The sequence below is a fragment of the Penicillium cataractarum genome (genome assembly GCF_028827025.1).
Source record: "Penicillium cataractarum strain IBT 29864 chromosome Unknown utg000001l, whole genome shotgun sequence".
In the NCBI taxonomy this organism is placed as follows: domain Eukaryota; kingdom Fungi; phylum Ascomycota; class Eurotiomycetes; order Eurotiales; family Aspergillaceae; genus Penicillium; species Penicillium cataractarum.
In genome coordinates, this window is record NW_026622737.1 from 5,138,029 (window position 1) to 5,162,410 (window position 24,382).

The 24,382-nt window shown below is 51.9% G+C and overlaps 9 protein-coding genes across 9 annotated transcripts; 3 read left to right on the top strand and 6 right to left on the bottom strand.

Annotated features, from left to right (window-relative positions):
• Positions 1 to 540: 540 nt before the first annotated feature.
• Positions 541 to 5,049, top strand: N7496_001816 (putative protein kinase; the record flags this gene model as incomplete). Its single annotated transcript, XM_056694747.1, has 3 exons — positions 541 to 655; positions 718 to 913; positions 1,038 to 5,049. 3 exons carry the CDS (start codon positions 541 to 543, stop codon positions 5,047 to 5,049), a joined length of 4,323 nt encoding a protein of 1,440 aa, XP_056561476.1.
• An 868-nt stretch (positions 5,050 to 5,917) lies between these two features.
• Positions 5,918 to 7,387, top strand: N7496_001817 (endoplasmic reticulum-Golgi intermediate compartment family protein; the record flags this gene model as incomplete). The annotated part of the gene is made up of 3 exons (XM_056694748.1): positions 5,918 to 6,005; positions 6,161 to 6,739; positions 6,879 to 7,387. The coding sequence occupies 3 exons, from the start codon at positions 5,918 to 5,920 to the stop codon at positions 7,385 to 7,387; spliced, it is 1,176 nt and encodes a 391-aa protein (XP_056561477.1).
• Positions 7,388 to 7,762: 375 nt separating this feature from the next.
• Positions 7,763 to 9,873, bottom strand: N7496_001818 (uncharacterized protein; the record flags this gene model as incomplete). Its single annotated transcript, XM_056694749.1, has 3 exons — positions 7,763 to 8,986; positions 9,044 to 9,757; positions 9,817 to 9,873. 3 exons carry the CDS (start codon positions 9,871 to 9,873, stop codon positions 7,763 to 7,765), a joined length of 1,995 nt encoding a protein of 664 aa, XP_056561478.1.
• Positions 9,874 to 10,494: 621 nt separating this feature from the next.
• Positions 10,495 to 11,572, bottom strand: N7496_001819 (RNA polymerase III-inhibiting protein MAF1; the record flags this gene model as incomplete). Its single annotated transcript, XM_056694750.1, has 2 exons — positions 10,495 to 11,457; positions 11,567 to 11,572. 2 exons carry the CDS (start codon positions 11,570 to 11,572, stop codon positions 10,495 to 10,497), a joined length of 969 nt encoding a protein of 322 aa, XP_056561479.1.
• A 728-nt stretch (positions 11,573 to 12,300) lies between these two features.
• On the bottom strand, positions 12,301 to 13,188 carry N7496_001820 (AP-1 complex subunit sigma; the record flags this gene model as incomplete). Its single annotated transcript, XM_056694751.1, has 5 exons — positions 12,301 to 12,333; positions 12,533 to 12,807; positions 12,885 to 13,002; positions 13,086 to 13,119; positions 13,178 to 13,188. 5 exons carry the CDS (start codon positions 13,186 to 13,188, stop codon positions 12,301 to 12,303), a joined length of 471 nt encoding a protein of 156 aa, XP_056561480.1.
• A 1,069-nt stretch (positions 13,189 to 14,257) lies between these two features.
• On the bottom strand, positions 14,258 to 14,911 carry N7496_001821 (MARVEL domain-containing protein; the record flags this gene model as incomplete). Its single annotated transcript, XM_056694752.1, has 3 exons — positions 14,258 to 14,467; positions 14,531 to 14,797; positions 14,870 to 14,911. The coding sequence occupies 3 exons, from the start codon at positions 14,909 to 14,911 to the stop codon at positions 14,258 to 14,260; spliced, it is 519 nt and encodes a 172-aa protein (XP_056561481.1).
• Positions 14,912 to 16,695: 1,784 nt separating this feature from the next.
• On the bottom strand, positions 16,696 to 18,912 carry N7496_001822 (PPN1 endopolyphosphatase family protein; the record flags this gene model as incomplete). The annotated part of the gene is made up of 4 exons (XM_056694753.1): positions 16,696 to 16,732; positions 16,793 to 17,522; positions 17,577 to 18,751; positions 18,809 to 18,912. The coding sequence occupies 4 exons, from the start codon at positions 18,910 to 18,912 to the stop codon at positions 16,696 to 16,698; spliced, it is 2,046 nt and encodes a 681-aa protein (XP_056561482.1).
• Positions 18,913 to 20,387: 1,475 nt separating this feature from the next.
• On the top strand, positions 20,388 to 20,906 carry N7496_001823 (uncharacterized protein; the record flags this gene model as incomplete). The annotated part of the gene is made up of 1 exon (XM_056694754.1): positions 20,388 to 20,906. The coding sequence occupies one exon, from the start codon at positions 20,388 to 20,390 to the stop codon at positions 20,904 to 20,906; it is 519 nt and encodes a 172-aa protein (XP_056561483.1).
• A 426-nt stretch (positions 20,907 to 21,332) lies between these two features.
• On the bottom strand, positions 21,333 to 22,207 carry N7496_001824 (uncharacterized protein; the record flags this gene model as incomplete). Its single annotated transcript, XM_056694755.1, has 2 exons — positions 21,333 to 21,586; positions 21,649 to 22,207. 2 exons carry the CDS (start codon positions 22,205 to 22,207, stop codon positions 21,333 to 21,335), a joined length of 813 nt encoding a protein of 270 aa, XP_056561484.1.
• Between the last annotated feature and the right edge of the window lie 2,175 nt (positions 22,208 to 24,382).

Below are 24,382 nucleotides of genomic sequence, written 5' to 3' on the forward strand. Positions count from 1 at the left end.
GTAAGCCTGTACAAGTCCGCAATCAGGGGAAGTTTGGACTTTGAGAAAGTCGAGGAAGCGGGCATGTTTACTCTTTTCCTCTTCTTGTCCTCTCACTCTCCTTTTTTCCCTCAAAGCTCTCTTTTCCCTTCACCATCTTTTGCCTGCATTTCGTCTACACTCTCCTTTGTTGGTTGTTGGTGGTGGATCCCCCATAGTATCCATCGCGACCGCCTTGTGCTCCTGCCCCAGCAACACGACTAGGAAAGCTACGCCGAAATTATTTCCCCAGTACTGGAGCCCAAGCCAAAAAAAAACAGCCCACCTAACACTTCTCCTGGCACCGCTAATCGGCCATTCCTCTCAACTTGCTCCCGAAATGGACCGGTAACCGCCTCTTGACGGGTCGCGCGACTGTGCTTAAGGCTCTTCCTTTTTCTTGATCGTCGAGGAGGCCCGCTTTCTCCTGAATGCCATTTACCGTCGGACCCTGACACGCCTGGGTTTTGTCTTTAAGTGGGCTGTCAATTCGACGCGAGTTCGACTTTTTCACAGCCCAAAATGGATTCCTGGACAATGCCGACCAAACCGGCGCAGACCACGGGGAGGGGTCCAACGGGGACAACCCAATCTCGGGGTTCCAATCCATCTAGACACGACGACTCGGGCTCTGGAGGTAAGGAGATCACCCCTCCTTGGACGCATTGAGGTCTATACAGCTAACAGAGTCCATCATAGCGGAAACCCCTGCCCGTAGACGTCTTCAAAAAGCTGCCTCCACTACCTTCCACATCAATACCACGACCAATTTCGATTCGCAGTCCTCGAGGGGCATTGCAGGCCCGCGCTCAGGGGAAATGGGTAGGAGGAGATTGTCCATCAGAGGTCCAAAGGCTCCTCAGGGGCCTCGCCCACAGGATGCTTCGCGCGGGAGGTAGGCGCCACTTTTCAATAACCTTCGACCCCTCCCCCTATCTCGCCCGCACTAGAGTTGACTTGACGGGGGGGGGAGGAGGATAACAACGATCACAGAAAAGCTAACCACCAATGTTTCATAGCAAACCCTCCGCCACCTACTTTCACTCCGAGAGTTCCTCAATTGATTCCACAAACGATTCAACAGTGCCGTATAATCTTCGATCTACAAGTGTGGGCAACTTGGCGAAACCAGAGACCAGCCAAGCCCCCCAAGCGGAGAGAAATGATTTTTTGGCACCGATCAGTTTCGATGATTTCCACAATAGCATCATGGCCGAACCCAGTCTCAGTAATTTCCCTATGCCTGGTAATGGCGCCGCGGGATCTGAAAACAGGGATTCTGGGTTGTCTACAACCAGTTCTTGGACCACCCACAGCTATGAGAGCACTGCTTCGGAGCGGGCAAGGGGCCCTGCATCTCGTCGAAAGAGCGAAGTCCACCGCTTCAACGGTCAGACTCCTACGAATTCGGGGCTATCGGCTGCCTCCGCCAACTCGCGTAGCCGCCGCCAAAGTCTTGCTCAATCCCCTGCCGCGGCCGCTGCGAGTACACGAGGCTCGCGCAAGTCTATAAGCTCAGGTGCTTTCGCACCTACCAATGCGTCTGCTAGGCGCGCTAGTCTCAGCGCTCGCAAAGTCAGTGTCGACACGACGCGAATTGATACGAATAATTTCCTTCGCCCACGGGCCCAGCAACCGGACCAAGGCCAGGATGAGACCAAAGTTCCGTCGTCAGTCCGAAGCCTAAAGGCCAAATCCTTCCAACCGTCGCCGCGCGAGCCACGCAGTGCGTTCTTGACCGCAGCTAGGACCACGGATCATACAAGGTCCTCTTCGACAAATGCAGTTCGTACGCCAGTCAAGAACCCCGCTGGGCCTAGTGTCGCGAACACGACACCTTCCTCATCCTCTAAGCGCATGTCTACCATGCCTCATGCAACCGGCTTGGGCGCCCGCACCATCAGTCCTACAGACGCACGACGCATGAAACGCATGTCAATTGCGCCTCCTGCACCACCCATGCCACACACCCCTCCCACGCAGCAGACAGAGCCTCTTCCCACCCGACCTATCTCCACAAATCAATCTCCATCATTTATTCCGAGGAAAAGCGTCACCCCTTCCTCTAACCGAACAACTCCTGATCCGAATCGCAAGTCATACAGTTCAGGGCTATCATTGTCATCGAACACTAGCTACAACTCTGTTCGAAACTCAAGTTCGCTCCAACCTCGTCTTTCTCAGAATTTCTCCTCATCACGGCTACCGACTCCCAAACCGCGTACGGAGCAAACCTCAAAGGATTCGGAGGAAGAGGTGCCCCCTGTCCCCGCAATTCCCAAGGCATACGAATCCCCCAAGGGCGAGCTTGATGCGCCAGTCTTTCCTGCGCCGAGAAAGTCAAGCTTGCCGGTTGATATCAGTCTTCTCAACATTGCGCGAGACTCGGATTCTGATGCCCTCGGCGGTGTTGGTGTGACTACATGCGACAATGCTGACATCACCAATGGCCGTGTCACGAAAACCCCAGAGTCGCGGACGCGGACTTCTACAGTGCTGGGTCGCAAGGGCCTGCAGCCGTTGAAGCTGCCGCCTCTGAACTTGCTTCCTCTTGGTACTCCAATGACAACAAAGATTGAGGCATTGAGAGACAGAGAAGCCGAGGATAGAAAGGCCCATACCCCTTCCAACCAAGTTATGTCAAAGACACCCAGTACCCCCATGACTGCGTCCAAGGCAAACTTCTGGTATCGCGATGAGGATGACAAGGGCCCAGCAACTCAAGTTCGCAGCAGCACGTCGCACTTTGCACTTAGCTCCGTCTCCACAGCCGGATTGCGTACGGCAAGCAGTAACGGCGCCTTTGGCCCTACAGATACGCCCAATGGCACTCGCAACATCTCGCCGTACGCCTCATATACGCTTCCGAAGTCCAGCACCGAGTTCAATGCTCTCCGTCATCAGGCTAGCGGGGATTATTCCAACAGAGTATCCCAGTCCTACAAGCTCACTGGGCCTCGACCTCAGACACAGAGCGCCATTTTCGCACCAGCCTCTGAGAGACTTAGCCAGATCTCAACCCCATCCGAGCCTGAGAGTACCACTGTGGTGCCGGCTTCCACTCTGAAAGATCGCCTGAATGTGGCTCGCCTGCGCAGCAATTCGAAGGCAAATCTTGCAGCTGAAGCTGAAGCTGACCGTGCCAAGTATGATAACATGCCGCCACCAAAGCTCCCGGCTTCTGCAACATGGAATAATCTCTCTTCCGTGACCTCGACCAGCCCTGTTACGAAGACTTCGTATCTCAAGCCTCGGCGCCAATCCTCCGTTTCGAGTATCACCAAGCAGCCTGCTCCTCGGAAACCAAGTGTGAGCAGCGATCGGAGCCTTCCCCTCGAGCACACCATGACCAATGAGTCCACGGGTAGCGATCATTCTCACAACCGTGGCGCTAGCAACTACGTGTCCTCTGTCCACAAGATTATTAGCAATGCTCGATCCAGTGCAGCCGCCACTTCACGCACAGCTGATGCCAGTGTTGACGCAGATACAGTTATCGCAGATGAAGAAATGAGGCGGTTGGGTGCGAAGCGGAAGGACTTTGAAACTGCAGCCAAGCAGTTGGATGAACTGCGTCGCAAGGCAGGACCAAAGGATCGTGTCAGTCCTGCCCAGGCGCTCAAGATGGCGAACTTGAACATCTTTGAGCGCGGTGAGATTATTGACTACCGTGATATCTTCTTCTGTGGCACGCAGAATGCAAAGAAGCACGTGGGAGATCTGCACTCGGGCGCCGCGAACTTTGGCTATGACGACGATCGTGGAGATTATAACATTGTGATTGGTGATCATCTCGCCTATCGCTATGAGGTTGTGGATGTCCTAGGCAAGGGAAGTTTCGGACAAGTTGTGCGCTGTGTCGACCACAAGACTGGAGCTTTGGTCGCTGTCAAGATCATTCGCAACAAGAAGCGATTCCACCAGCAAGCTCTCATTGAAGTCAATCTCCTCAAGAAGCTAAAGGATTGGGATTCCGAGCGCCGACACAGCGTGGTCGCTTTCGACCAAAGTTTCTACTTCCGTGGTCATTTGTGCATCTCCACCGAGCTTCTAGGCATGAATCTTTACGAATTCATCAAGGCGCACGACTTCCGCGGGTTTTCGCTCAAGCTTATTCGCCGCTTCACGAAACAGATGCTCAGCAGTCTGGTTCTGTTGCACGCTAAGAAGGTCATTCACTGCGATCTGAAGCCCGAGAACATTCTTCTTGTTCACCCGTTGAACTCGGAGATTCGAGTCATTGACTTTGGGTCAAGTTGCTTTGAGAATGAAAAGGTCTACACCTACATCCAGAGTCGTTTCTACCGCTCTCCGGAAGTCATCCTTGGAATGTCCTACGGCATGCCCATCGACATGTGGAGCTTGGGCTGTATTCTGGCTGAATTGCTCACCGGTTATCCCATCTTCCCGGGTGAGAACGAACAGGAACAGCTGGCTTGCATTATGGAGGTCTTTGGCCCTCCCGAAAAGCATCTGATTGAAAAGAGCACCCGCAAGAAGTTGTTCTTCGATTCTCTCGGCAAACCACGCTTGACTGTTTCGTCCAAGGGTCGCCGTCGCCGTCCAAGCTCCAAGGATCTTCGGCAAGTTCTCAAGTGCGATGATGAAGCCTTCTTGGACTTCCTCTCTCGTTGTCTCCGCTGGGATCCCACTCGTCGACTGAGCCCCCATGACGCGTTGAAACATGAGTTCATCACCGGGGTCAAGTTGTCCACTCGACCTCGGATGTATGCGGCCGCATCACCTTCCAAGCGAGGAGCCTCGACCTCCAGTTCGCGGCCGCTGCCCGAGCCTCCGGGTGGTACCCTGAAGAGTGCTCGCACTCGCGATGTCTCGGGCACATCCCCAGTCAAGGGCAGCAGTGGAAAACGGCACTCAACGGTCACCGGTCTGCCACCATCCAGCCCCGCTAAGCGAGGATCAAACACTTCCACGATCTCCGGGACTGGGCTACCTCGTGCCTCGGCGCGCAGTATCAGTGGGAAGCCAGACCTCGCCACGGCGGCGGCTGCGACCAGCCTTGTGAGTTGATGATGCTGCCAGCCATGCCAGCACTATGAGGATACATGCTAACAAGCAACAGAGGAGCAAATAAGCCGTCTTCTTCCTTTCCCCTCGCCTCCCCTCCACCACTCATAATTTTGATCCCCTCCCTGGATCTCTATCCCCCTTGCCCCCTTCCTCATGTAATCATAATTGCTCTGGTTTTCTTTTCGTTTGGCTTGTTTTATTCTCATGCATCAGGTGGTATGTCATGTCAGCTTACGTTGGTCTGGTTCGGTGAACCCATGGAGATGAAAACAGGACGACATGCATCCTATACCCATTTTATGTTCGTTGATAGCATTTGCATCTGGGCCCTGATATGATTATTTTTGTGAAAGGGTATTGCGTCCATGTCCTCCCATTCTCACGTTCGCTTTTTTCTTCCTATATGACGACCCCCCGTTCCCCTTTTCATCAGGACTCCTTTTCCGGTCCTGCTATCTGTACATCTTTTTTCTTTCTTCATTTTATCTCCTTGCATCTCTCCTCGAGAGTTTCGCTTCATGATGCTGTGGAACCCAAGTCGTGGAGAGCATTCGGATTGGCAATTAAGCTTGCATTTGCTATTCTCAAATACACTTTTACCATTTATGTACAGTAGTGATAATACTTTTTAATTGAAACATTCCCTCATCATAGATGATTCTTCATGTCGAATATCCTTGCTTTGTTCGGCAAATCCAATCAAGTAAACGAGGGGGCGCTCAGCAACTGGTGGATCGCGGCAATCGGGCTACTTGGCCTCATCGCCTTATCTGACTTTATTACTCCACTCCTCAAGCCTCCCCCGACTTTCTGCCATTGGCGAGACATTCGCTTCCCTTCATGTCGCTGTTGGGCCTGCACATTCGCAATGAATGGCTATGAAGCGAAAGGCCTCGACGAGGATGCCTTTGGGGACAAGGGTAATCTGTCAGGGCTAAAGACCTTTGACGCTTTCCGTAAGTTTACAAACACGTTTCCCCGATGCAGGAACAAGGAACAAGCCAGGAACAACCCCTTGACAACAACACAACACACGTTCTTATACTCTAATAACCTCCAATTCATCCCGGAATTAGCAGATAGAGCTAACAATTTACCCAATTTCTATCAGCCAAAACCAAAGCATCCTATACAACACCCACCACCCGCGGCGGCCAATGGACCGTTATAATCCTCGCCATCTGCACCCTCTTCAGCTTCCACGAGCTCAAGACCTGGTGGCACGGCACAGAACAGCACAACTTCAGCGTGGAAAAGGGCGTCTCCCACCAGCTCCAGCTTAACCTCGACATAGTCGTGCACATGCCCTGCGACACGCTCCGCGTGAACATCCAAGACGCGGCCGGCGACCGCATCCTCGCCGGCGAACTGCTCCAGCGCGAAGAAACCTCGTGGAAACTGTGGATGCAGAAGCGCAACTACGGGTCGCACGAGTACCAGACGCTCAGCCATGAGGAGGCTAGTCGGCTGAGCGCGCAGGAGGAGGATGCGCATGTGCACCATGTGATGGGTGAGGTGCGGCGCAACCCGAGGCGCAAGTTTGCGAAGGGTCCGCGGATGCGATGGGGGGAGAAGCCGGATGCTTGTCGGATTTATGGGAGTTTGGAGGGGAATAAGGTACAGGGGGATTTCCACATTACGGCGCGTGGTCATGGATATCGGGAGTTGGGGGAGCATTTGTCGCATGAGGGTGAGTTCTTACCTTGGTCCTTTTATCAGATCATACCCCTGGATGGATTCAATTGCTCCGGATTGCTTCGAGAGTCTTGCCTGATCGTCTCCATCTGGTTATCTATTGATCCTGTCGTCACTAACAACTATACATCCAGCATTCAACTTCTCCCACATGATCACCGAACTCTCCTTCGGCCCACACTACCCAAGCCTCCTCAACCCGCTCGACAAGACAATCGCCGAAAGCGAAACCCACTACCACAAATTCCAATACTTCCTCTCCGTCGTCCCAACCCTCTACACAAAAGGCCGCTCCGCCTTCAACGCCTACACCCTCAACCCTTCCTCGCTCGAAGCCCGCCAAACCCGCAACGCAGTCTTCACAAACCAATACGCCGCAACCAGCCAGTCCGGCCCGATCCCTGAGTCCCCCTATCTCATCCCTGGTATCTTCTTCAAGTATAATATTGAGCCAATCTTGTTGCTGGTCAGCGAGGAACGGACGGGGTTTTTGAGATTGATGATTCGGTTGATTAATACCGTTTCGGGGGTGCTTGTTACGGGAGGTTGGGTTTATCAGATTTCCGGTTGGGTGGGTGAGTTTATGGGGAAGAGGAAGAGACAGAGTGAGGGTGTTTTGACGGGGAAGCATTATTCGGATTGATGGGAGTTTTATATTTCTGCGGATTTTCTTTGAATTTGATTGTTTTTTTTCTATTGCATTGTACTGAGTATAGGAATTCATCTTTCCTTTTGGGTAGACATACTGTCTACGTATACTGGTAGAGAGCTGTATATCATTGTTATGAGAGCTTACGGAGCACCATCTCCAAGGGTTCTAGGTTTATTAAACCAATCTATGGGATCATATGTCTTCTACCAGAGCATAAACATGGCCATCAACCCATAACCCCTCCAAAAAATTGTATTGATAACAAAATTCGTGGTATATAACATGAATACGCCTCCGCCCATCAAACCATACCTCATACCCACCCGTTCCATGAAAGATACAATCCGCACAATGCACAACGAAGCCTCAAACCTCAAAGATCTGCCCCAAAGCCAAACCAGGACCCTCAGCCCCAGCCCGGCTATCAACCAGATCCAGACGCCAGCCCTGCCAATCCCGGAGCTTACGCTTGATCTCACGCACCCACTCCACTCGCTTGCGTGCCTCTTCTTCAGCCTGAGCGCGCGCAAACTCTGCCTCGTCGAATTCATCTTCCAGGTTTTCTTCGGACAGGAGCTCGAGACTACCGCGGGTAGCTGGATGCGGTGGGTTAGATGAACCGGCGCGAGCACGGTTTCCACCCGTGAACGCGGCAAAGCCACTAGACAATACGTCTGAGAAGGATGAGTGCTGCTGCTGCAAGGCCATACTCCTCCGGCGGGCGTGATCGGGTCGACCGCCAACGAGATCGACATCGTCAAAGGCGTTGGCCGCAGCATCACCCGCAGACTCGAGTCCCTCGTCAGAATATTGCTGGCCAACCAACTCCGAGCGCTTCTCTTGCCAGACACCACGACGCAGATCAAAGTTCTCGCCTTCCAATTCGCGAATACGGCGCTCAAGACGTTGGCGCTCTTCGTCTTCGAGTTCGTCGAGGGCCTCGTCGTCTGCGCCACCGGCATCACGCTTGCGCATGCGATCACGCTCTTCGCGGAGGCGGAGGTTCTCATTTTCAATGCTGGCGAGCTTCTTCCGCAGGACTGCGGTTTCTTTCTCTGCCTTTTCGCTCTCACGCAGCCGGGTCTGGTGCCGGGACTCTGATTCTTTGTGCAGGTTGCTCAAGGCCACGAGTTTCTTGTCCAGAGTTTCTATCTTCTTTTCTCCTTCGACCTTTTCGCTCTTTAGCTCTTCGACCTCGCGCTGCAGCGATTTGATCAGGGTTTCGGTAGATGTCTTGTCCACGCCTTCCTTGACGGCTTTCTCCGAGGCGCGAGTAAGAGCTTGTTTCGTGTCATTGAGCTCACGCTGGGACTTCTCGAGAGCGGTCTGACTCTCCGATAGCTTCTCTTCGAGGGCAGCCACCTGGGTCTCGTGCGCACTGCTCGAAGATGTCTGCGACGTCACCTGGGCGCGCAGATTGGAGATCTCCAGTTCCATAGCCTCAATAGTGGCGGATTTGGATTCTAACTGGCGCACAAGATCTGCTGGCGGCGATTCCGACGTCCCAGGCACGGAAATACTAGCGTTATTGCGGTGTGACCTGGACTGGAGCTGTGAGTTTTGCCGTTGTAGCGAGGCAATCTCCTCTTTCTGTCAAGCAAGTCAGTACGACCCCTTCCGTAGCCTGAAGTTCTCAGTAACCCATACCAAAGCCTCAATACTAGCCACCTTCTCCTCAGCCTGTTTCAATTGCTCCCTCAACTCTGCTCCGTCCACACTAGCCTCCCGCAAATCCTCCAACTGATCCTCCGTCTTGCGCCAGCGAGTCGTCGCATCTGAGAGCTCCTTCTCCAGCCTCTTATTGTCCTTCTCCAATTCTTCGATCTTCGTCGACTGCTTCCGGAACACTTCGTGAACGGACTCACCGTCCCCTGTCAACGGGGGTAGAGGTTGTGGTGAGGTCTTGGGAGCCGATGGAGATGGGGCGCTACCCTGGGATATAGAGGTCTTTCGGAATGACGACGAGCGCATCTTTGACTGGATCGACAGGGACGGTTGGCGGCCGTGCCCGGCGCGAGGGGTATCCAGACGTGCAGGCTGCGACTCGGTCTCTGGATCAGGCGAGGTGGGGGCGGGGGGCATGGGCTCGACAGGGGACTCGACGGGTTCGGACGGTTCAGATGGCCTTTCTTGCGATTCTGGCTCGGGCTCTGCTGGTTGTTCTGGGGTCGTGGTCTCTGCCGGCGTAGTTTCTTGCGGCTTCTCCTCGGTGGGGGTATCTACTGGAGGGGTAGTCTCCGTGGTAGCCGCAGGCTCTGGCGTAGCTTCAACTTCTTTAAGAGTCTCGGCATCTTTGGGTGTATCTGTAGCGGTTGAGGCCTTCTTGCTGGCCTTCTTCTTTTGCTTCTGGAGCTGGGCTACCTGCAATAACACGGGAGTGGTTAGTGATTGCAATAGCGCCACCGGCGAGGTTAACGTACCCTTTTCTTGGCGGCGGCGAGCTTCTCAGCTTTAATGCGCTCCTCCTCATCGGCCATTTTTGGAATGTTTATAGTGGTTTCAATGGGTGCGGAGTAGTTGTGTCGGAGTGGCAGACAATGGAGAATGGACAGCTTTCCCCATTCGGCGCACGGGCCACCTCCGATGTATACGGCAGGCGTGATAACATGGGGATCTAAAACAAGGACATCGTCTTATTTACAATTTTCGAGGAAGTACTCGATGCAAGATACATTTTTTACTTTGGATTAGGTTCTACATCCCTATATTCTTTTCATCTAAAGACGTCCCTCCATCAGATGAGACACTGACCAGGCATCAAATAGATTCAAAGCATTCAATACAAGTCCGAGATCAAAAAGTATATTATTAGAGTATAGACAGGAGCAGAAAAGAAAGGTTTCAGCATCAGAGTCAGGAGGGGGCGGCGGTTCATATCAGTCTTGTTCGTTTCATAACGCCCCTCATGGCCAAAAGAATATAAATGCAGGTTGAATTGCTCCATAAGTCCATCGAGTCCCAGAACCTCAACGCCCCCAGCTAAAAAGACGGTTAACGATAAAAAAAGGAAAAGCAAATCACCGATCAACGGGACCTGAAAAGAATCAAACACAATCAAGGAATCAAAGACAAAGAAAAAGCTCTACCGGTCGCATCGCTCATATCTCCATGGTATCCACGAGCTCCTCACTCATCGCCCGAACCATGCCCTTGCTGCCCCTACGCGAACGGGTCTCCTCGTCACTGAGGATATAATGATCATCATCGTCATCATCCGCGTTCTCGGCATTGTGCAGCGAAGACTCCGCGCGATTACCGAACCAGTACCGGGCTCGCTTGCTCGAGCTCAGATCTGGCGTCAGGTAGCCGTCGTCGAACGTCCGCTTGCCGGTAGGGGTAGAGGCAATTTCACTATCTTCGGGCGGTGTGTGGCTGAGAATCGGGATTGCACGGAGATAGAGGTAGCAGACACGTTTCCGCAGCGGGTTGAAGAAGAAGTAGTGCAAACTCCAGATCGCTCCGTCATCGGCGTCGGAGGGGTCCTCCTCCGGGGAGTACGAGTAGACCGAGCACTCCTTGAGCGACATATGCTCATCCATAATCCGCCACATCCGAGGACCCCAGGCAGGTGATCCCGAATTGTATGATCCAGAAAGTGTGGCAGGTGATGATGGAGAGAGATCGATTGACTCGCGAGGTCGGAGGTTGAACAGTGTGGAGTTGACCGTATTCATCACGCGCTTCATGTGCCGCTCACGCCGGAAATCAGTGGGTCTCAGCACGTGTGAGAAGTCGTAATCGGGATGGCTGGCATTGAGCGTCGCGATGAGATAGGCAAAGGTACGTCGACTGGAATGCTCGCTCAGGGGGCCGAACGGACTTGATCGGGATAAGTTCAGGGTCTCGGCCGCATCGTGAGCGTTGGGTGGGGAAAGTGAAGCTGAAAGACGGAGGATCGATTCATATTGGGCTTCAAGTGATTGTTCGATGTGATTGTAGAGTTTCCGATCGGAGCGGGCAGCCTTGGTTGTGTACAGGTCGCATCCACCCACGATATGACAATCCGCCGTATCGAAGTTCAACGAGCTCGTGACATCTTCGAACTCGGGAAGAGGTAGGAACTAGATAAGTGAGAGGAGTAGATAAGTGACTGCGACCAGGATGATGATGATGGAGCGATGGGATTCGACGTTATCGCCATGGCGACCGAGGGGAGTAACGGGGACCAACCTTCATGTTGTTCAAGTCGCCGTGACGGTCAGGCAGTTAGACTGGTGAAATAGTCTTTGAGCTTGGGAATGCCCAACGTATTTCGATGGATATCACGATCAGCTCACTGGCGCTGAAGTGATGGATGATGACGCGAGGTGGTCGCGCCGGAGACGGAGGTGATGGCGCCGATCGGCGATAACCGCAAACAGGACAGATAAGGGGGAAGTGAGAGTGTCCGCGACACCAAACCCAGGAAGTTGCCTTTATAGAAACAGAGACAAAGCGTAGAGAGAGAGAGACTCGACTGCGATAAAGAAACGGAAGACAGATGCGCTCCGATCGACCAGACGAGGGGGGATGCGTTGCGACCGGGGGGTGTGGGATCACGTGCTGGAGTCTGGGGGGCCAGTGAGAACCCGCACTGACCTCACGGGCGGGCCAACCTTTTGGGTGTCCAGTCGACGTGTTAGGAGGAGAGGACGTCGTGGAATGAGTGGCCAGGGTTGATCCAGCGTGGTCCAGAGATCAAGACTGGTTCGGCCCAGAGTTCCATGGGTCCAGCCTGGCCCTCACAGCCCGACTCGGTCCAAGTTGCGCGACACATCTTCCGAGTCCTGAAAATGGCAGTGACATTGATTAGTAGGTAAAAATAGACGGAATCACGCTACGCCTGCAGACAAAAGCAAAACAACATAAAAAGACCAAAGCACACAAAAGCAATTAACCAAAAGAGAGTCTCGAAATCCCGGTCGCTACATGATCTTGGTGACCACATCTTCCTCAACCTGGGGCGAGAGAGCATTAGCCCGATTGCGCCTGGGAGAGAAAGGGGAGGAGTAGAAGGTCAATGGAGAGACGGGGGAAAAGAGTATCCCAACTGTCATGGTACTGGCTTGTGGCACAGCCGCATGACAGGGTATATCCCCTTGGGAGAAGAAGAGGGAGAGAAGGGCTGTAGGGGGGACAAAGCATGATCGGGCTTACCTCCATATCTTCCAGACTGTCCTGCTGGCTGATGCAACGAAGCACATTCTTCTTGCTACTTTCTTGCATCTCACCTGCTAGTAATAGCTCATCCAGGATGAAGTATGCTTTCTGGAAATTGAAGATGATATCCAGCTCGCACACGTTCCCGTAGTATTTGTCCATCTGCTCAACGTAACGGTGGACGATCTCGAGGGTGATCAGTTCGTTATCGGTGGATGCGCAACCGGCGATGAAGAATAGGGAGGCATAGCGGCGGTAGACGACTTTCGAGTCTGGGCAGTCAATATCGTGGTCAGCATTGCCTGTTTGTACCTGGGGAGGCCCGGGGCCGCGGAGAAGAAGAAGCCACCTTTGTATTCGAGGAAATTGCACATGCGCGTCCGGCGCGACAGCACAAGTTGAGTCACATCCTTGATGATCTTGGCCTTTTCCTTGGGGGAGAGAGTAGTGAACCACTTGGCGAGACGCTGCGAGAAGAAAAATCGGGTCAGTCGGGGGACCTCAAGCCGGTTGAAGAAACGGGGTGGGTGACGAGGAGGGGGGGACGCACGACTTTGCCCTGCCGGGACAAGAGGATAAGGTAGCTGGGAAATAGAGTTAGAAACTGTTTAATTCGTTCCAATGCTCATCCCACAATCTTACCTGATGGGCATTGTGATGTAGTTTGGGAGTTGAAAAGGGGATGGCGAAACGGGAGGTTGGTGCTGTCAAAGCCGTGGCGGACCCGAGCTCTGGAGAAATTCTTCGAGTGGAGCAGAGGGGAGATGCCCCGCTACCAAGCCCTAGCTTGAAACTGCCAACTGGAGAATGTCAAAAGAGATTATTGAACAAGATGATTAGGGAGTTGATCAGAAGAAGAGTGTCTCCGTAGAAATCAACAGACTGAGGTGTTGTGTTTCTCCTGCGCACGGATGAATGAGTCAAGGCTGCCGCCCCATGCTGAGAATCCAGCAAATTGTACGTCATGCGATCAATCTTTCAATTGCTGCCTCTAGATTCGGGAGAAGAAAGCTAGAGGAAGCAAGACTTATATTGTAAATATCAGTAAATTCTAACCCTAGGTCAGGTCTATGAAAGTCTGACAAGATACAACTCTTCCGGTCGGCGAGTATAAATGCCGCATTGCTGACGGAGTATACCAGGTACCGTATACATCCTTGCATGTGGCTCACCCGAGAGCATTATGCCAGCTCATCTACCACAAATTACGAAGAACCTTTTAGTAAACGATGGATCAAAAGCTCTGGCATTGTCAATCGGTATCAAAGCTGCAAAATTAATCAATATTATTAATGACATCGTAGTAGCACAATAGCACCCAAACACATTATTCCATATCGCGGCTCGATGCGCGATATTATCGAGAAAATAAATAAAGCGACCCGCATCTTCGTCTTTCGTTTTCCGTTTTGCATTATCCATTTCGAGTCATCCAGGATCCAGGCATTAGAAGGAACCCAGGCGGATATCAAATATATACCTCCTGATAGATTCCATCCAGCCGGATCGTCAAGTCATACAGTACAATCGTTGTAACAATCCATTGCCGTCAACGCCGTTTCAAGTCACAAACCATATTCCGTGGTGTCAAGTGGTTCTGGGCCGTCATGACACTATCGTATCACCTTCGAAGAAAAAGGCGGGCTTATAGGCCCCTGGATAATGACACTCTAGAGATTCAATCCAGGAAGCCCACAAGCCCATCTCACTTTGTCTGCAAGCTTAGACTTGGGCCATGTTGGGGCGGCGGCGACTACCACTGCGACCACGGAGGTTGACAGTCGATGACCGGGACATGAACACGGAGACGATGACAGAGGCCATGTATCCAGCCCAGGCAAACCACAAGAAAGCCACAGTCGCTTGAGCTTCACGGCAGCGCTTCGACATGTTGTGCGAGCCGTTGGTAATTTCGTTGCTGACCAGGTATGACTGGTGAAATTAGTAAAAAATCCCCATACGTGAACGGAAACTATAAAATCGGCGACAACGTACATGATTACTGCAAGAGTGGCACGTCAACTTCGCGGCGAGCGCGATAGCCGCGCAGAAGAAGAACACGCAGTTGAGCACATCGACCACGACCATGATGATCGGGTGGATGGCCCAGTCCGAGTTCCACGAGGCTGGTACCAGGTAGAAGAGCGAGAGCATCGAGAATGCCGACACATACATCGAGTAGTTGACTGTCGACGGGTTGCCCGCGAATGACTCGGCAATCATGTTACCGACGAGGGCCATGATGAGCAGAGTCCATAGGAACTATAACGAAGATGAAGGGCGTTAGCAAAAGCATATTTGCGCCATAACTCCTTAGCTTAATCTGATACGAACCTCCCACACACGGAGACCCAACTGAACACCCCGCAGACTCATAGTGAATTTTGAGATGGAGCTTGCTTGAGTAGCGGAAAAGGTTAAAGAGGTTCGCGGTTCGCGAAGGAAGTCGAATGTAAGATATAAGCTACAGATTAGTATCGGACGCCGAGTCGAGAAAAAAAGACCTGCGGGATGTCGAAAGTAGACAGGGATGTTGCAGTGGCTTTAGCTACTCCTAGATACTACAGGGCCCTCACTACGATTATAAAAGTTGCGGATCGCCCGGAGGGTGGTGATGACGATATAGAAAGGCTAACGAAGACCTTCGCTACGTCATGCATCGACGCGCTCGGGAGCCGGCGGCAACAGAGCAAATCGAGGGATGATCAGGTTTAAAAAACTATGCGACCAACAAATTATGGGGCTACTGCTTGGTCAATGACCAAATGAACTAGTCGGAACGGGTCATCGTCAACGATGAGCTTAAGTGAAGAACATAGTAGTGGTTCCTTGGGCGAACCGGCTCTACAGTTAAGTACATACTGTAACCGCTTTTTTTTTCGCAGGCTTTGAAGAGGGGTATTGTAAGAAAAGGTGTGCAACTGCTTGCTGATTAGTAGCCTGGTAATATTTTCCACGGCACAACAAAGGAGGGGGATGTTCATCCCATGCTAATCATTGCCTGTTCGTTTCATGCGCAGATCTTGTATGGGAAGAGCACTTGGATGGTAGAAATGAAGCACCCCTACAACCCATGGGAGAAGCTCAGGGAAATGCATACGGTATTGTAGGTATTCTTAGGATCGTGAAAAATTCAGTAAATCGAGAGAACCGAAAAAAAAAAATCGAGAACAACAATGTACCAAGAAGATCTCTGAACTAGCCGGAGTGTAGAAAAAAGACAAAAAGAAATGGTCCCAGAGGGGGTCGAACCCTCGACTTTGGCGTTATTAGCACCACACTCTAACCAACTGAGTTATGGAACCCGTTACTTGTTGAAGACACCGCCACAATTTTTACTTATAATCTTCTTCTATCATACCTCACCCGACACATCGCATTGCAGCATCAATAATTATAAGAACTAAGCTTTGCTCCAAACCCCAGTGGTCCAAGACTTGTATCGAATTTAATACAATCTCACGAGCTCAGTATCTTTTGATTCCGAATTCCTCCGCCGCCACTCTTTAATGAATACGAATCATTGAACATCGCCATCGTAAGCTCATTCGTCATTAGCAGCCAATTGACTGCCCAATTGGTAAGCGTAGGTATTAGAGATGTGGCCTAGTACATTACCCTCCGGTGGATTTCAGGGGTAAGTCTTTCCAGGTACACCGGTAACGGAGAACATCTGAGGCTTCTTGTCGTGGGGTATTCGTCCTGAAGCGATGGATGGCTTAGGTCCCTACGAACGTGGGGATCCGTCGAAATATATATAGTCATGGATCTACATGCCCTGCGGACCGTCGTCTACGTAGCACGGTAGAGCCTCGTAGAAAATTGATTACCCTGCTAGAAAAAGAAATACCCCCAACCTCTACCCTTCGCTTTATTTCAGCTCCGCAACCGTAAAAAAAGGGTAGCCTGCCCGGAACCAAGGTTAAGCTGGAATATCGGAACATGGCAAAATACAACCTACCAACAGCAGTCTAACCATCGCCATCTAAGCAAACGCCCCGTACAGCTACATCCATAAACACATCTGATAAATCCACAAGACGGCAATTATTCTCATATTCCTCATAAGTTCATGCCTCGCTATTATGTATGCAAAAAAATCCAAAACACCGAGAACTATGGGCAGCAGCGCACCGAGTCAAACGAGAAGGACGCAGTAACTACTTCGGATTGAATGCGCTCTGGACAGATGCATACCTAAGACTTTTGTTAGCAAGCACATCCCATAGCCCACATTATAAGGTTCAATCAACTCACCCCTGAGGACACTGACGACCCAGCGCAACGCTCCCACTCCGCATGTAACAAATCTTGGCCTTCTGGCAAGCCTCCGTATCACAAACCGGGCTCTTGACACTCATTCTGCCCTGAAGATGAGTCTGCAAAGTAACAAGACTAATATCCTTCTCCATAGCCTCGGTGACACGGTGCCAGAAAGTCGCGTTCAGCGGGGCATCCGTGTCCCACCCCGCCGCCGGACCGTACGTATCACGAGTAGAGTATTCGAAGCGGTACGTCGGCCCTGTTTCACGGAGACTCGTGTATTCGGAGACATTACTGAAGAAGGTGTATGCCTCGTAGACGTTGAAGTCTCCCGTGTCCACCTCGTAGAGGCGGAATCCACTGTTCATGTTTGTCAAAGGTGTGACGCTTGGTCCGATCCAGCCAGTGGCGAGGGCGGTGTTTGCATTTTGAACGGTGCCGTTGTTGGCGTAGTAGACCATGAATTGGTCTTCGTGGTTGTGTCCGAAGAATATGTTGGCAATGACGTGTGGGGAATAACGGTCTACGATTTGGTAGAAGAGGTTGGTTGGGTCTGGGATTGGATTGCTGCCATCCCAGCCGCTGGGGACGTGACCAACGAGCCAGACGCGTTCGTTCGTGTCCTCGGCCTTTTGGAGCTCATCGATCATCCAGGAGAAGATACCTGAATTGTCTGGATTTGTGGTGTTGATCATGTTGAGGAGGTTGGAATGGTACCAAAAGTCTACGGCAAAGTTAGTCTATCCAGTCATCTAATTAGTCTGATTGATCAACATACCCGTGTTGAACGCAATGACACGCAGTCCAAAATGCGTCTTGATCGAATATCCACCGTAATGGGTCCGCGCTTCCTCGGCCGTCTTATTGCTGATCCACCCCTCGTGCTGCCACAGACCAGCTAGATGCCGATAATTCCAGGAGAACTGCTCCCCGAGACGCCCGGGAAGACTATGCGGCGAATCGATGTTCTCGGGACTGGAATCGTGATTTCCCAAAGTCGCAAAAACGGGCCCCGAGAGGTACTTCTTGAACATGTAGAAAATGCTGGTCTCAGTGTACTCGAGGTATTCACGAGACATTTGAGACTCGGGATCATGGGAGATCAGATCGCCAGTGTAAAGAGTCCACGCCAGAGACTCTTGTTTACAGCCCTTACCAGTGCCGGTCAAAGGTCCCACGGCCTGCAGAGCAGCTAGGCCCAGATCATACGGGGTATCACAACGGAAGGCCCCGTACGCTGAAGCTGGAGAGACAACGTGGTCCTCCGAACCAGCATGATGCTTGTCGCTGCGACAGCACAATCCACCCGTACAGTCGGCTTCCGCACTGACCGCATAGCGCGCATCAAGATGGAAGTCTGACATGTGAAGCACCTTGACACGCTCCCCGCTGGCCTTTGGCACTTGCACCTGCGCTGGCTTGGGCTTAGGGAACAACTTGGATGTATCCAAGTGTTGGGTCTGAGGCTGCTCGCAAAAGTCATTATTGAGATAATGGCAGATATACTGTCCATCCAGACCCTCCAGATCAGCGTAAGCCAGGACCTGCGTCCAGATAGCGCCGAAAGCCTGTGATGCAAAAGTCTCCTCGCAGGCATCCTCAGACTTGAACCCGAAGGTCTTGCACAAGCTGATCATGGCATCTGGCACCAGGAGGGGAGCGTACAAGGCAGCAGGCTTAGCCGCTGCCATCGCCCTCTTGCACTTCGAGCAACGAGTCTCCGAGCCCCCGGACTTGATAATCTCGGAAACATTCGTCTTGATGCCCTCGACTAAGGCATGTTTCTGGTGCGAGTTTAGGTTCCCCTTCGGTACGGGATAGAACACCTCATCCGAGCTCTCGGGGATAACATCTGGATTGGTCAGCTCATAGGGAAATGTAAGGTCCAGCACGGGATCGTAGATGATCGGCTGAGGCTCCCGGGTTGGCAGAGCAGGGGAGACATAGTAGGATCTGCGGATCAGATTAGCTTTAGAGTTGGATCGTTACCACCGGGAATGTTTTCCCTACCCAAATGCCGAAGTCGGGAATCCCGGCCCAGCGACGTATGAAGACAAGCCAGGGAGTGAGGATGCCGTGACACTCGGAACCAGATCTCCCAAAATTGCTTGCATTATGAGCAGAGGGACCAGGGACCAGAGTCTCTGGAGATGAAGAGTGAACTTGGCCATCTCGGAGGGACACGGGAGTGGCTGTTCGGCGGTGGGTAGCGTTGTTGATCGTTCCTGAATGGGCAGCGCACGTGGGGAAGAAGGGGGCGGGGAAGAGAAAGGGACATGGGTGGGAGGTGGTGATATGAGGTAAAAAGACTAGCAGAAGATTGACTAGGATAAACATAAGAAGCCATGGTGAGTGATCGTCTCCAGAGGGGCGTGTTCAGCACGAGTCGAGTATGTGGTGATGGTCACGTCAAACCCATTCTTCAGCTCCCAGCTCTTCCAATTACATAGAGAGAGAAGCTGCGAAGCCCCTGATTTAGAGGCCGGCACTATATTAACAGACCCGAAATAGGAGATTCGATAGTAATAAGTAAGAGTATTAAGTTCATTAATTGCAACTAGTCCATGAAGAAAGATCCCCAGTAGGAACTATCATATAGAAGAAGTAAGGAACAGACAACAAACAGTCGATCTGAAGAATCTGATTGGCCGATTCCATTCCATCCAAAACCGTCAACGTTATCCGCAACCGGAACAACAAAATCCCGTTTCCACACGTGATCCACACCGTCAACCAAAATTTTCTTCAAGGCCCAAGCCCAACTCTGTTACTTCAACTATCCCCTTGGATTTTCAATGATTGCTATTGAGTTGAATATACGACTGCAAAAGCACCAGACAGACATTTTCTCAAAGTCCCAAGAGATGCACGCTGATCAAGAAATCAGCGTCAAGACTGGCATACAGAGCCAGTATGGGTGGGTCTGTAAGGGCACAGATGTAGATCGAATGGTAGGGAATTATGAGCAGCTAAACCAAAAGTAGAGGTACAACGCGGGGCTTGTGGCCTAGTTGGTTAAGGCGTGGCTCTTATGCGATGGTCCCTCCCGGGACGTTGTCATGATAATATTAGCCGAAATCGGGAGTTCGAGCCTCCCCTGGCCCATACATCATTTTTTGGCCAGGACCACCCTCCTGGAGATCTGGAAAAACCATCCTGGCCGGGCAAGTTTGGTCGTACTCTATCTATACCCGATGGCTGGTCATGCTATTGGACGGTCGCAAATAGATTTTAACATTGGTCAGCCTATTTTCGAGAGTCATGATGTCATTCTAATAAGCCTCATTCGATATCAGAGTAGCAAGGTAGCATGCCTAGCTAGCTAGACACCTATTGTACCTTCAAGGTGGGCATTAAAGTGGGTTGGGGTTACGTAGAGCCATCGGCCAGTACGGATCGAAATGGGAACGAAGGGATAATAAATCAGATCAAAACTGGATTCAATGCCGAAATTATGTGTATATTTGTATTTCAACTCCATCCTTCCAGACCTGCTAATCAGGACGTCTGATACAACACTTTGTTTGCACCTTAGCTTTCAATTATAATCCACCCAACACTTCAAACATTGTTCCTTACGGCCATCACAATGCCCGTCCACCCCTCCCTAGAAGGGTCATCCTTCGACGCTGACCTCCGCGACCGCCACTTGATATACGACTACGACGCACAAGACAGCGCCGGTCGACCCGAGAAATGGCGTTACGAGATGTGGTTCCAAAACGAAGACCGCATCAACTATGCAATTCACGGTGGCCCAATGGCAGGCCGCATCAACTTCCAAGCCGCCGAATATCAATGCATCCGACCGGGCGAGCTATGGCAATGCAACTGGCTCGAAGAGACTGGAACAATGTGCTCGCTGGTCTTCGACATTCCGCGACAGAAGATTACTACCATGCTGGGGTTTTCCAAGGGTCATTGGGAGAAGGCGGAAGATGCACATGGCGATAAGAGGAACCCGGCGGATCTGGAGAGGTGGAGGGGTCTGGCGAAGATTGGGATCCAGACGGACAGGGTACTGCTCTCTGAACAAGCGGATATCTTGGAGGATTTCCGGGGACCTGGCAATCTGAAGCCTGCTGATAATAGCTGGCCAACTTTGTGAGGCGTCGCGGTGTCGACGGCAGAGGCCGGAAAGCCGGTGGGATGAGGAGAGCGTCAGGTTCTGGCATTGCTGCTCCATGTGTATTACCCAAGGTGTCTGTGTCTCGAATCCATACATCAATGTATTAGTTGAACCATATTGGACCTTCGATAATGCCCTGGCTGGGTTGTGTAGATAGCGAGACATGCTGATCCGGCTCGACGATATGAGTCTGGTGATGAATTCAATCCCGACCGTATGGCAGACCAGCGTTATCGCTGTTCGACAGTGTCGTGCCAATCAAGGACCAAATAAGAAGGCATATCCAGCAAATGGATTATCGGAACCGCAGTCAGCAGTCGGTAATTTTGCGTTAACCGTCGGGCCGGAGAAAAAGATAAAGAGAGTCATGAATGACCAAATCATTCGTTTGTGAAGCCCCTTCTCTCATGATCCCTTGTAAGGCCCGACCGGCGGCCCTTGCGGGGCCTGAAGGCACACTAGCTCTACCTGGATTTCATCAGGGGTGAGCGGTGGAGGGCTATTGTACGTCGGTGAGCGAGCAATAATTCCAACTGCGACTTGCGAGGCTTGCTGGTGCGAACTCATGCCATCGATGTACCAAACTTGCCAGGGGTGATGGCCCGAGCCCGGAGGCATCACGCTGACATTAGGACCTGGGATTCTCTCCTTGGCAAATTCTAGAGGTCATGGTCAGTGGTCACGATCAAATTGCCAATGATTTACTGAATCAGGGACATACCCTGCACAGGAATGGATGCCACATCAAAGATGGGAGCTCCGCAATTCGGGAGGGAAGGAGGATACAGCATCATATGTGCCAACGTCGCTTCGAGAGGCTTTGAATAGTATTCGCCCGACGTGGCAAGGAGGAAGATGGTATGCTGCAGAGCGCCTTTGATATCATGCGAGCAAGGGCGCCCCCAAATCCCGTCGCACCCATTTGTAGTTCCCGAGGGCGTGCCGGTTAGATTGCCCACACGCAAAGCAACCTCGGACGTCCGATTCGACGTCACCTGATCCTTGTTGATCTTCCGATCCTGGTATCGCAGCCAGTAACTAGTCTTGGTCACCGGGCCCTGGCCTTTACCCGATACAAGTTCATCGAAGCCATAGTAGAAGGTGATAGGGTCTGGAAATAGTGGCGAGAAGTCAATCGGAACGGCGGTCTGGGCGAGCGGGTCGATACACCCTGACTCCCAGAAGGAGCACATTTGGGCCGAGCCGCACTGCAGCAGAACCAGGACAATCAGCAGAGCGTAAGGCCGCGCAACGGACGTGTACTCTAGGATGGAAGCCATCGCGTTCGAAATTCACGGTCGGCCAGAGATAATAATGGTGATTGTTTGATGATCTCAGAGTCCAAGGTCCACACGAGCGACCGCGATGGGCCCTCAAAGGTACCACGATGAACGAGAAGGACGAGCCAGAACAGCCTCGATCATGCTCTACTCATCGTCTTGCGTCGAAAACGGTCGTGTGTTGTAGGGGGAGTCCGGGTATAGCTGCTCACAAAGTCGACGAAAGGGATTCGATGTTCGATTCGAGGGCGAAGGAGGGAATAATATTGTCCAAGCAAAAACCAAACCTGATTCCCACGGGCTAAGGAGGAGTGAACGGACCAGGACCCTGCAACTCCAAGAGTGGAAGCCAGGGAAAGGGTCCCCGCAGCACTAAAGGACACGGCGTTGTTTTGGGGGCCTTGGGTCCCTGTGGCTATCTCCGACGGGCTCCTCTTTTTGCAGGGTTGACCCAATAGCCGATGGCGGACGGCGGAGTCTGTGCTCGGGAAAGGTAACGCCTAGCAGAAAAATAAAGAAAAAGGGTCTTCAAGAGTGGATGTCAAGAAAATCACCAGTTCCCAATGGACAAGCCAAGTCCTGCCAGTAATAGGAATGGAGCCTCTGAAGGGAAAATGAACCAGGGAAGGGAGATTGGGTAGTATCGAGGTCAAAGGGTTTTCTTTTTTGACAATTGATGATTGCCAAGGGGCCACAGCGGGCGGTACAGCACCAGCAACTGTCCCAGGATGGATGCAAGCGATAAATTAATAAATAATAAATCAGAAAAGTATTGTTTTTCTCCGGCACATTCTCAGATGGACCATAAGATGCCGGTGAAACAGGGAGGGCCAGCGGGTGGCCGTGGGCAGTTGCTACCTCGGGGGCTACCTGCAGCGTGGGTTGTCAGCGTAGGGGCCTAGCATGTCACCAGAAGGGTTTCGCAGCATTGCTCGATGCTCACAAGCCATCGCTGGAATCCTTCTCCCAGGAAAGAGCAAAAAAGGCACTAGAGAGGATAGGAGGGATTGGGTGGAAAGAGTGGAGTCGAATGGAGTCAGAAGCAGTTTGGGCAGAGGCAGCCGGTCCTTGGCTGGCGAATCACGAGACAGTCACGGGACCTTCTCGGCCAGTCCCCGCATTACCGCCCGCCCAAATAGGAAAATATAGACGGAGATCCTTCAGGGTTACTCTCTAGTGACTAGTCTGGATGGAGTACAGGGGGTTGTTGAAGGCAGGGACCAGCCACTCAACTTTTCTCCTTCCATACTTCGGCCAGAAAAAGGGATCCCCCGGAATTACTCGACATCTGACTTCTATTGGTGCTGGTGCATAAGATACACCACACTTGCAGCACCCTGGATGCTGGACGGTACACAAATACCCTTCAGGGCCACCCATCATTCGGTCATATGGCCCCCAAAACCGAGTCAAGCATGGACTTAACGTGAGATAAGAATATAGTTTCCGTTTCCAGTTCCATGTTACTTGGTCATTTCCCAGCCGCCAACTAGATGAACTTCGAATTGCGCCAACGAACCTTGATACGCTCTTCTCCTTGGCTTGAAGACGGAAATTATGTCGGAATAACCCCCAACCTCGTTAAGATTACCGGAATACAAGATTCCATATACATTAATCTACCATTCCACTTGTTTGCCGTGCATTTCAGGCCCTGCAGAAAGCGCGCCGATGGATCCGATTATCCATTCCAAACTGTTCCATATCTCGTATGTACTTCGTACTCTACATATACAGATGAATATATCCGTATATGCGATGCACTCCGACTGCACCATCGGTACATTTAATCCCCTCCCAAAGAAGAGCCCAAACATGGTCTTGTATCAGATCTGAGACGATGATAAGCCATATGATTGACGAGTGATCTACTCCTGTCAATCATCCAACCTCCCGGCCCCTACGCGGAGTTGCGGACCTGCTGATACCACACGATTGGACCCTTGCTAACTCCCTCTGACGTAAGAGCACACCAAGTGGGAATCGGAGCATTCCGACAGGAATATCGTGAATGTTGCCCTGCGTCATAGGTTGGACTCGGGAGTCTCAGATAGCGCGTTTTCATTGGATCTTTAAATCCGTGACCCTTCCGGATGTGCGGTGGACTGGTGGCGGCGCCACCAATGAGGGGCCTTTAGGTGTATCGTGAGGCCGATTGAGTCGGTCGGCACTTCA